This window comes from Hypomesus nipponensis, chromosome 23 (assembly GCF_054491055.1).
Source record: "Hypomesus nipponensis isolate SF chromosome 23, ASM5449105v1, whole genome shotgun sequence".
NCBI classification, from domain to species: domain Eukaryota; kingdom Metazoa; phylum Chordata; class Actinopteri; order Osmeriformes; family Osmeridae; genus Hypomesus; species Hypomesus nipponensis.
The window spans coordinates 1,804,462-1,816,322 of record NC_140383.1 but is presented as its reverse complement, the minus strand read 5'-3'; the positions used below and the strand labels follow the sequence as shown (position 1 = coordinate 1,816,322).

The 11,861-nt window shown below is 43.0% G+C and overlaps 1 protein-coding gene across 1 annotated transcript in view; it reads left to right on the top strand.

The window, feature by feature from the left end:
• Positions 1 to 8,913, top strand: part of dpp10 (dipeptidyl-peptidase 10 (non-functional)) — a 92,524-nt gene extending 83,611 nt beyond the window's left edge. The window contains exons 12-26 of the mRNA XM_084688804.1: positions 284 to 322; positions 512 to 619; positions 894 to 985; positions 1,409 to 1,456; positions 1,940 to 2,061; positions 3,976 to 4,020; positions 4,988 to 5,086; positions 5,171 to 5,240; positions 5,837 to 6,031; positions 6,320 to 6,374; positions 6,586 to 6,685; positions 7,205 to 7,263; positions 7,842 to 7,914; positions 8,239 to 8,312; positions 8,679 to 8,913. Coding sequence (XP_084544930.1) covers positions 284 to 322; positions 512 to 619; positions 894 to 985; positions 1,409 to 1,456; positions 1,940 to 2,061; positions 3,976 to 4,020; positions 4,988 to 5,086; positions 5,171 to 5,240; positions 5,837 to 6,031; positions 6,320 to 6,374; positions 6,586 to 6,685; positions 7,205 to 7,263; positions 7,842 to 7,914; positions 8,239 to 8,312; positions 8,679 to 8,816 — 1,317 coding nt within the window. The 3' untranslated portion in view covers positions 8,817 to 8,913. The remainder of the gene's footprint in view (positions 1 to 283; positions 323 to 511; positions 620 to 893; positions 986 to 1,408; positions 1,457 to 1,939; positions 2,062 to 3,975; positions 4,021 to 4,987; positions 5,087 to 5,170; positions 5,241 to 5,836; positions 6,032 to 6,319; positions 6,375 to 6,585; positions 6,686 to 7,204; positions 7,264 to 7,841; positions 7,915 to 8,238; positions 8,313 to 8,678) is intronic.
• Positions 8,914 to 11,861: the final 2,948 nt, after the last annotated feature.

The following is an 11,861-nucleotide window of genomic DNA, read 5'->3' as shown; positions in this document are numbered from 1 at the left end:
GCAGCCAAGAAGCCCCAGGCATGGGCTTCGACTCAGTATGTCTGCCAAGCCTTTGGTCTTTTTACTGTGATGAGTTTTAAATGAGAGTAAAAGGACTGTGAATGGCTCTCATAATGACAATTCTGAAGTACAGGAGCGAGGAGTTTGGAGTACTTTTGATGTGTTTGTTTTGGCGCAGCAGTACATTTTGTCTGAGCGATAACATCCGTTTAGTTCTGGCTCCGGTTTAAATGAATCGAGTCGGGAAATGTTCATTCGTAACGTTTCGAATGTTCTATTTCAGAGGCATGAAGAAACCTCCGAGGTCTGGCTTTCGAAGCAGGTAAAGCATCTTTAGGCCTCTCCCTTTCTTTCTGCCTTCAAGTTATTCACAGCCACACACTGTAAGTTTCACTCCGCTGCCTGAATCTCAATGTACTTCCACAATTGCCTGCTTTAGTCGGTTTTCTATTCATATTTTCAGGTGCTGTAATCTCACAGGAGCTGATGGTATTGTGTTTGGTTCCTTTAGAACCAGGAACCGGTGTTTTCCAAGGACGGCAACAGATTCTTCATGACGGTTCCTGTCAAGCAAGGAGGCCGTGGGGAGTTCCATCATATTGCCATGTTCACCACTCAGGTACAGTGCAGCTCATTACTGGCTCAGGGCAAAAGAGGGGGGGGGGGGGGGGCTCTGATAGAAACGTCTGTACAGGATAAAAACCACCCTGGTTATGGGCTCATCCAGGTTAGAGGTGACATCTCCATTGTTACGGTTCATTTAGGGGACATTCAGTTGCCATGGCTACGGGGGAAAGTGTGGTGGACCTCTATTTCCATAGGGACATAGATGGTGATTTTAATTATAATTTCAAAATGGCTAACTTTATGTAAAAAAAAATAATCTTGTCCAGTTCAGAGCAGATCAAAATGAAGTTCGCCATCTGACATCAGGAAACTGGGAGGTGACGAAGATCCTGGCATACGACGAGACCAACGAGAACATGTGAGTATCGCTTCTGAAACACTGATATGGTTCTGCAACCAGTTTCAAATCAAATGTACGCACTACAAGAAGAATACTTTTTCAGTGCATATCATGAATTTCAATTGGAAAATCATGTCTTTGTTTAAGCTGGAGCTTGGGTTGGGTTCAGACATAAAAACCAGGACGCCTGATGAGTTTGAGTCTCTCAGACTCTGGTCTGGAGAGAAATGTGGGTCCTGAAACTGTTACTGATGTGGGTCCTAAGACTGTTACTGATGTGGGTCCTAAGACTGTTACTGATGTGGGTCCTGAGACTGTGACTGATGTGGGTCCTGAGACTGTTACTGATGTGGGTCCTGAGACTGTGACTGATGTGGGTCCTGAGACTGTTACTGATGTGGGTCCTGAGACTGTGACTGAACCTCCTGTTGTTCTCATCAGATACTTCCTCAGCACTGAGGGATCACCACGGAGACGACAGCTGTTCAGGTGACAGATTTGATATCTTCTTCCTGTTTGTCCTTCAAGACAGCTACCTAGGTTATAACCTAGTATGTTTATAATCCACTATTCCCATGTCCTGTAGATGAAATAGCCCTACACTGTATAACGTAACAACAATAATATTTATAGAAATAAACTGTAATACTGTACATAGGCAGTAATGTCTCTACAAAAATCTAGATGACTTTCAAGCTATATTATCAATAATCAAATTATTGCAATATCTAACATGATAATCTGAAACCAGTACTTTAAATCCAATATACTCGTATTCTCAGCAAAACTTTGGAATATTAAAAAGAAATTGAAAAGTAAAACGTCAGCAGTGCTATTCTTTGTTTGACAAAGGCTGCTGAGTAGGGCTGGAGAGCAGGTCCCCCTCAGATCCCAGGACGTCTGCTGAGGACACTAAAGGCTGACTGGTCTCTCCTGTCTCCTCTCTCTTGTCTCCTCTCCCTCTCCTCCCAGCGTGAAGACGGTGGGTCTGTTCCCCAGACGCTGCCTGACGTGTGAGCTAAATAAGGCTCACTGTCTGTTCTTTGCTGCTGAGACCAGCCCCAGTAATCAGCACATCCTTCTGCACTGTAAAGGTACGGTGGCGAAGCATCAACTGGGACACCGTGTTTCTCTACTTCATTCTTGATCCGGTCAAAAAAAAACAAATGGCACAAAAGACAGTGTTAATTATGAGTAAGATCAGAATCGATACCATCATTTTTGTGTCATACAGTAAAAAAAAAAAGAAAAAACATTCATTATTCTTGCTTATCATGTCAAACTACTGAACTGTACCCTACCCCCCCCCCCCCTCCCCCCCTCCATACTACATACACAGTTCAGCCCTGCACGAGTGTCTGTTTAGTGAGCGTGGTAGGGAAGGATGGTTAGTTTAGCGCTGGCTATGTTAGCATGCTCTCCCTGTCGTCAGCAGACCCTGACCCACCGACTGGTGTGTAGGTCAGACCCTGTTGCTAGGTTACACAAGTGGCAGCCATCAGATTTCTTACATCACTCTCCCAGTCGCAAGTAAACATCACAACATTTGGAATTATGTTTTCTTGGGCATGTGTTAATTCAATCTGGAATTGCTGTCATTATACCCCCCCCCCCCCCCCCCAAAAAAAAAAAAAGAAAACTAGTTCTATGAACTTCAAGCATTTTGTAGAATACCCAACCATTGCTATGATGTAAATGAAGACAGGCTGATATTAAAATAAACGTAAACTGACACCCAGATTTGATGGATGGGTGATTAAATTTAAGCTGAGATGATGTTGTCCCAGTTTAGTCAACCATTTTGTTTCATTGCCCCCTCAGGCCACAGTCATATCTGACAGGGGGTCCACGTGCAATAATCCATGATCACCCAGCTCTCAGAGTGCTCAACTCATCATCCCAACAGCTAGCAGAAATTTCAAACAATTAGTGCTCCTATTTTGTTTAATTGTTTCAGATGATGTTATTAGGTCAGGCATAGCTTATTAAAAATAAGACATAGCCTCTTCTGTGGTTTATTGTTTCAATTAGTTTTAACCAGATGTGTGTTTATTGGGGGTCTCCATTTGTGTTTGGCCCTTTATATTAATGCGCTCCTCTGTTAATGGGTTGTTAATGGATAATGAAAACAATGCCAGTGGTCCACCATCTCGAGAAGGCAGAGATATTAGTAGACTAACATGCTCACGACAAGTGCTCTCCTCATCAAGCATAGTAAAGCTAATTAATTTCCTACTTTCTACACATCTGATACTGTTACTGTTGTCAAGAAGCAGACAGGGACTGAAACCGTCTCCTGTTGAACAACCCCTTCTCTGCGGCGGAGAGTCGTTTGAGAGTTTTATCTGCAATAGTGTGAATCGTAGCATGTTATCTTGCTAATGACTGAAAGGGCTACGGATGGAGTGATAAAAAGAGCTTTAGGAGTGTGACAGGAACCAAGCTTCCACATGGTGGATCAGGGCCGGATCTCACGTGTTTACATTCTCTGCTAACGGTGGGATGGTTAAATCACTATCACCTAAGCACGCTTCATTCAGCCTGGAGGCCTCAGTGAGTGAGCTGGCGGTGGATGTTGGTGGGGTTGTTTGTCGAGTGTCGGGCTGTCGAACAGAGACCGTCAGGTCTTATTAACCTCCAATTGGTTGTCTCAGAGCAGGAGCTGAATAGAATTGACTTAATTTGACAGGCCCAGGTTAGTAGATGCAGTCTAAATGACCTTTAACCGCTGACTGTAATAGGTAAAGAAGGGGAACTTTGACATCAGTAATTCGTGGGGATGGTGTGCCTGGCACTGCTCCATCCTAACGCACAGTGCCATGGTGGGACTCTGCAGTCATTAACTTGATGTATTGCTGCTTGGCTGTAAAGCCTCTGAACCTCCAGGCTGAGGCGATGGTGCGAAACCCTTATTTGTGAATTCACTCATGAGTCTGAAGCCATTCAGAAGATTACAGGATGATGTTTGATGAGCTTGAAAATATCATTCAGTTCTTATTTTCTTTCAGGTCCTGGAGCCCCTACTGTGATCTTGCACAGCCTCAACAACGCCAGTAAGAACGCACTTTAATCCCTCTAGACTAGTGGGTATGTCATGAACTGCATAAAAGAAATAGCAAGTTATCTCAGAACACAGGCATTCTGCCAGACCCAACCAGGGTTAAAGGAAAACCAACCACTGGGCATCAACGTCAAAAATTGATTAAAATGTTAGGCTCTGCTAGGCCGTCGGCTTTCATCTTCCCTTGTTAAGTATTTGAAGTATTGACGTGAACCTCAACCTCCGTGTTTGCGTTAATTATTTTTATTTTTCTTTGTGCTCTTCGTGTCTGGATCTATCAGTGGTTTGTCCAGAGAGTCAACAGCTGTGCTGAAAAAAGACGATTTGCCCGAGGTTATTTGGTTAGGCCCACCATCCACAGCTGGGAGCTTGACGACACTGGTGGTTTCCTAATGAGACACCTATTGATTTGGGGTTTTCTATTAAAAATGCTGGATGAATTCCATTCCATTTAGTTTCCTCTCAGATGGCTGAAACGAAGGACTCATCAGGGATTCATTGTTTAGCGTATTTGGAGAAAATAGCAGGGAGGCTTTTTCAAACCAGCACTCACAAGCAGCTGCTGCTATGGGGGGTTTTCCTGTAAGAGAGAGAACCTTTCTGCGCAACTGTGATTCTTTTGTTCGAAGTAACTGATTGAGGATTGATTGACAGAAAAACTGGTCAGAGGCCTTGGTCTCTCAGTTGACTCAGAGTCACAGACGTGGTAATACTGGAACCTTCTGGAGATGGTGAAGTGTTGCTTCAAGCTGCTGCTCCAACACTGAGTTGATATTCAGTTCTGGAAAAATACTGTTGCATAAATGTATACAAATTAGAAGTTTAATATGTTAAGTTTTGTATGGGGCCTGAGTTTGGGTTCTATTTCATTCATCAGGGATAAAATAATGTTTGCAGTTTGTGGTGTGTACTGTGTGAGTTACAGACTTTGGACATTAATAAAATATTTCTTCCCACAGATTACTACGTCCTTGAGAACAATTCTTTGCTCAAAGCTGCTTTGAAGCACAAACGGATTCATCAAACTGAATTTACAGCAGTTCAGATGGAACATTTTGGTGAGACGGACAATTTTGGCAAATGTCGGTCTGTTTGCCTAGTCTTGGTAAACATTGTTAGTAACTTCTCTTCTGTGTCCCCAGACCTGCCTCTGAAGATCTCTTACCCACCGGACTTCTCCGATTCACGTCACTATGGCCTGCTTTTGATAGTGTAGGAAACCCTTTCTGGTGTCTTGTGTTCATAGTGAACTCATCTCTAGCCTGCATCTTCTATGTACTCACAGCCATAGACATAATAAAGAGTAGACGCCGCATTGGCTGCTGGGCGCGAGAAATGCAGCCGCCATCTTGGAAAGGGCAAGTTCCTAGTTGCTTAGCATCAGAATAAACAAGATGCCAGCACTAAGGCAGCATATTTCTGCTCAAACGGCGAACAATCGCGAAAACAGGGCTCAGGAACATTACCATACTATTGGTTTTATTTTGTGCAAAGAATAACCATGTCCTGTATCATAGCTACATGTATGACCTTTGCAGCAAAGCAAACCGCGTGAAAATCAGTTCGGTATTCAGTTTGGTATGATTAATTAAATGCACTGACAGCTCATTGCCCCAGCCAAACAGATTACACTGAATGGAGCGGTTGACCTTTCCAAGATGGCGGCCCCACGGCTCGTCAGCGCCAGTAGGCAGTAGCGGTCGATGCGGTTCAACTCTTTATTATGTCTATGCTCACAGCATATCATGGTAGGAAGGATATGGCGTTCCAAGTTCTTCTTCTGAGCGTGTGGTTGTGTGCTCTGCCAGTGACGGCTCCCCAGGTGGCCAGGCAGTGAGTGAGCGCTACCAGCTGGACTGGGACTCGGTGCTGGTCAGCTCTGACAGCGTGATCGTGGCTCGACTGGACGGCCGGGGCAGCGGCTTCCTGGGCCAGAGGATCCTGCATGAGGTCCACCAACGTCTGGGGACCGTGGAGGTTCAGGACCAGATCGCAGCTGTCGAGTACGTAGAACTACGGAGAAACACCTTCTGTTCTGCCCCTGACCTGTACAGCATCCAGGAACTCTTTGAAGCACCTTATCTTATTTTCACATTTGCATACTGTACCCGATTTCTTGAAATTACTTATTTTTCCACAAAACTCGAACACTTACTCATTTCTTCAGGATTTTGTATTAGCATGACTCATGCTGCTCATTTAGAAATAAATAGTTGTTTTCAAAAAGAATGGATTCACTGCTAAGTTTTCCTTGGGAGTGATGTGTTGTAATTCCACGTTTTTCATTTCAGATACATGATGAAGTTCCCTTATATTGATCGGACACGGATAGCAGTTTTTGGAAGGGTAAGATGATATTGCCCAAACCATTAAAAGCTCACAGAGCAATTTTTTAACTGCTGAAAGACACGATACTTTGCTATTGTAGACAACAAGTTGTTTATTATTGCATCATTTCAATTTTGACTTTGCATTCTTCATCTTCTGGAATATAAAAAGAAGCACATTTATGTATTTAGTGGTATTGTATGTAATGTCAATCTTTTTTGTTTCACAGGGTTATGGAGGCTATATTACACTAATGATGCTTAAAGCCACTGATAAGCTTTTTAAATGTGCAGTTGCTATGTCACCAGTCACAGATTGGAAACTCTACGGTGAGTTCCACTCCGTCTGAGAGGTCTGATGTCAGCTCAAATCTGATGTGCCACAGTAATCAAAAGGTTGTTGATAGTTTCTGTAGATTCATAACATGTTAGCCCATTTAACGTTGTCAAAGACTGTGTATAATGTTCATGAGCATAGATAAGAACAGTATTGGAGATTATTTATTTTTTATGTCAATGCTGATGTTCTGTTGCTTTCAAAGATGCCAAATTTAATGTTACAATGTATTTAAGGGAGACTTTAGTTCTACCCAAACACAGAGGTTATGAAGTTATTCATATTATTCATATTCTGGCCTGGGGAAAGGTATCAGAAACTGTGTGTTGTTTGCCATCTTTGATATCATGAGGCACCAGTTCCTTTCCTACTCTCTGAAAGCATTCAGCTTGGATTCAGCATGACAGAAACCACACTGAACATCCTACCCGCTCAAGTGCCACTTAGCTGCATCTGAAGCACCGTCTTCCACCAGTCGTTTTTAGAAATGTACCTGTTCCCATTGTCTGCAGCTTCAGCGTTTTCCGAGCGCTACCTCGGCATGCCATTACGGGACGACAGCAGATATCAGGTGCGTTTGTTTACTTCCTCCCCACGCTTGTTTGCCGTCGATGTCGTTCAGGTCTTTGAAAGTGTATCTCCGTAACATCCCCGACACGCCAGCGGTTAAGCCCCCGCAGTTACAGAGTGTCACCGCCATCAAAGTCACCGGTTCAAAACTCTTGTTTTCACCCCTTCCCGTTTTTTTTTTTTTACGCTTTCCACTGCCGAGACTCTCTCATCTCCATGGTAAAGGTGGTGCATTAGCGTGTTAGATCACATGCCACAGACACGAGCTGCTTTAAGGGGATGTCTGCCACCCTCAAACTTTCCCCTCGCAGGAGACGTGCAGCTATGTCAAGCTAGCGGCACCGCCACAAGAAGCAGTTGGAGAAAAACTGAAACACCGAAAACGTCTTTGGGGACTAAACTAGTGCAACGTTTGCAGGGATACCACTTTAGTACTGCATGGATAGAATGTTCTGTGAAATGTACTGATGATGAGAGAAACATCGACTGAAACTAATCCAGTACTTGATCATGTGTACTTGATCATATCTGTCTCTGTAACTCCAACCCCTGTCTGTGTTGTTCTCCTGTGTTCTCCAGTTCTCCAGTGTTTTGCAGAACGTGCAGTCTCTTAGAGAACAGACCCTAATGCTGGTCCACGGCACTGCAGATGGTAAGGAAAAGAGAACATAAAATCCTTCAGTTGATCAAAGGTAAACCAAGGTCTTGTCTCAGGTGTTGACCTTGTTTTCATGAGGGATATATGAAGGGGGGGGGGGGGGGGGGAAGAGCCACAACTCCAAAAAACAAATGTGCTGCCAAGTTTAAGTAGGCCAATTTGACTTTTTTTGACAATTGCAGAGGTATTTACTGGAATATTCCAAACATGGCTCAAGTTAAAGCATTGTTGTCCCCACCTGTCATGTTTCCTGTCATCCTACGATTCTGCTTCACAGTTCAAGCAGAAATCTGCTGACACATTTCATTTCCCTTCCAGCCAACGTTCACTTCCAGCATACTGCAGAGCTCATCAAGAACCTTGTGAAAGTTGGAGCAAACTACTCGATGCAGGTATGAAGAGACACCGTAGACACTAACCACAGTGAGCGGATCTGCACTGAATTAGGCACACCCACACTATGAAGACTGTAAATGCACGTTGTGTTCTGTTCTGTTGTCGACACGTTGGATACAGGATGTTGTGTATGGTAATCACAGTATAACAGTAGGTACTGTTTATAACAGGTCAGGCATATGTACTAGGTTAGATACAATATATACTATGTAATACTGGTGAACATTTTAATTTCTATCCTAAATTTGTCACGCCTTTTGAATGAAAGTATCGGCTTCCGTAAACGAATCACACGTCGAATGCAAGTTTTTCCTTACGATCCTGGTGTGATTGGAGCACGTGTTTGTGTTTGTGCTTCCCAGATGTATCCAGACGAGGGCCATTTCCTGTCTCAGAGGAGTCGACAGCACCTGTCCGCCACCCTCACCAGCTTCTACAGGGTCTGTCTGCAGGAGGAGTTCCTGCCTGAGGAGGAGGAGGAGGAGGAGGAAGAGGAGTAGCACACCTTCAGCAGGACTCTCCATACTGGAAACCCTGGGAGACCTCGAGGCTTTTGCCGCCTGGACCAAGTATTGATACAGAGACAGTGAGAACAGCTGATATTGATGCTTTGTGACGCGTGTGTGTGTGTGTGTGTGTGTGTGTGTGTGTGTGTGTGTGTGTGTGTGTGTGAAAGTTGGCGGAAGAGCGGTTTGTTTGAGTTTGAAACTTTGACGTTTGCCTGTGTCTGTCTGTTTGGGAGTACCTGCGTGTGTATGTGCATGTGTGTATGCATGTATGTGCGTGAGTTTATTTGTACGCGTGTGTGGGTGTGTTTGTGTGTGTGTGCACTCCCATGTTGGACAGCTGACGTACACCTTGCCGGGACTGTGGTTGGAACTCTCGCATCTAAAAAATGCGTCTTGAACTTTGAGGTGATCCCTCTCTCCGCGAAGCACACAGGCCTGCTGCTTTCACAGCGAGGTTGTTAGGCTTTCACCTCCACCTAGGACTGCATGGTCCTCCTCTCCCTCTCAGCTTCACGCCTGTTACCACCTTAGTCTCCTGTCGTGCCAGGCACCAGGAAGAGAGACACACACAGATGTACCCTGACTGACCTCACCCCTCTTTCTGTTCACCTTACCCCTCTGGTCGTGGCACAAGTGAATGCTCCTCTCTTCCTCTTCAGGACACAGGCCGCACCATGACATCCACGAAAAAGTGCAATTCCCGTCCAATCCTGTCTAATCATCGCTTTCAAGAAAAATATCCATCCTCGATCATGTTTTATTGTACAGGGGTCTTACGTAGACATGTGCCATGCCTTATAAAGTTCCACAGAAGAGTACACCATGACATCAGCAGCTATCTGCAGCATCGCGCTAACCTGTATCGACTCAGGTCTTTGAGGCACAAGATATCGCAGTGTCTCTAAGACGGTTTAGGTCTGTTGTAATGTCAGGTCATACATAAGTTATAAGTCCTGTATGTCGGAAGTGGTCACAAACACCAAAATGTCTCTTAAAGTAGGGCTTGAGTAAGGTGTTTTGCATGTCTACAGGTGATTCCTAAAGTGTTGACGCATTTTGTACATTACAATACAGCAGAGTGTGTACATACATATATTTTTGAGATATGTCAGATCTCATGGATAGTTTAGTCTAGAGGGAAGGATGGATTTGACCTGGATGTCTTGTAAGTCTCTCAGTTTCCCTTTTTTTTGCGGTTGTTTTTCTTCTTAGGATGGATTTTGTAATGCTTGCTCCAGTTAATTTAGTTGTTTTTAAAGAGGCGGGGGAGGGGGTGGGGTTAGGGTTATTGTGATTGTCCTCTAGTGATGATTATGAATAAATAAAAAAAACATGGAAAAAATGTAATACATGATATTGATGTGTACAGGGGCATTGACATTACACTCAACCACAAACTCTGGCTTTCAGTATCGACCGCTGCAGTCATTTGTCAAAAGAGGTTAATGGTTCAATCATCTTGGCAGAAATTCAATTATAGTTCATTGGTCCTTTCACCCTGGAACCCCATGACAAACGGAGGTTCGTTTTGCATGGAAATACTGTGATGAGAGAGGGACAGAGAGAGAGAGAGAGAGAGAGAGAGAGAGAGAGAGAGAGAGAAAGAGAGAGAGAAAGAGAGAGAGAGAGAGAGAGAGAGAGAGAGAAGGAGGGGGAGAGAGGGAGAGAGAGAGAGAGAGAGAGAGAGAGAGAGAGAGAGAGAGAGAGAGGGGAAGAGAGGGGGGGAATGTAAAGGGAGAGAAGAGAACATCTTGATATGTAGATCCATATTGGCAAAACAGATGTGGACACCACATCAAAAACCAGAACCTTTCAGATCTTGAGCTGGAACGGCTCATCCAGCTGGGTCTTTATATCGCAAATTAGCAAATATGACATATGGCACAAAAACTGGATTTTACTGTGAAGATTGGTAAAGAACACCGTAAACATCTGCTATTAATATCCAGATACTTTTATCTAGGAAGTTTTATCTATAAGAGATGTTCAATTAAAGCTTCTGTAGTTTTCTCAGTTTCAAAACAAAAAAGAGGCAAAAAGATGAGCTTGTAATAATGTTTAATATGCATGTGCAAAGTATACAAATGTAATTTACCATGGGCACCCGATATTGTACACTAATGTGTCATTCTGTCTATTTCTAATACAAATAATGGTATGTAGTAAATTCATCTTATTTGAATGAGGATTTACTCAAACTATAGTTTTGAACATTCATATTCACGATTCTCTTGTACTATCCTGACAAAAAAACGATTTGACAGGATTTCATATTATGTAAAACCAATTTCTTAACTATAAAAAAAAGTGAAGTCTGGAAAAACTCTCACTCTTTAAGCTTGTCCATGTTGATCTGGTCAGATTCAACCTGAGAATGCCAATATAGGTTTTTATCAAATCATGCACATCTAGTTGAACATAGTGTATCTGTTGTGCTCTTGGATAAGAAGTCGTAAATAATAATAATAATAGTAAATATAATTCTGTTATCAATTAATTCACATCTGAAGGAGTGTGGTGATGGAATTGTATGCCAATAATGACCAAGAGAGTCCTGGTAGTAGATATGCCTTCCAATCCTCACTTACTTATTGCTAAATGTTTTTTAAGGACTTTATTACTAAATGCATCGTGATTATTGAATGTTGAGGTGAAAACATTGACATAAACATTTGAAATGAAGTAAAGGCACCTGTAGAGATTGAACATGAAATGAAGGTGTGCTGTAAGTGCAGTGGAACAGAGTAGATAGAAATCTTTAAATATTCACAGTAAATTACAGAAAGCCTAAATCGCCTGTACTCTTTAAAATGGAAAAATAAACACTGTCTCTTTCACGCCATGACCACACTGTCATGTAGACAATTACATTTTAAACCATGATGTAGAGTTCACTGGGTTCACAAGGAAATCATTTACCTCAACATGGCAACCATCAACCAATCCATCAACATCCATCCATACCACATTACTCTACTTTTCTGACACATGAAACACAAGTTAATCTCCAACCACCAAATATTCTTAGATGGCAGA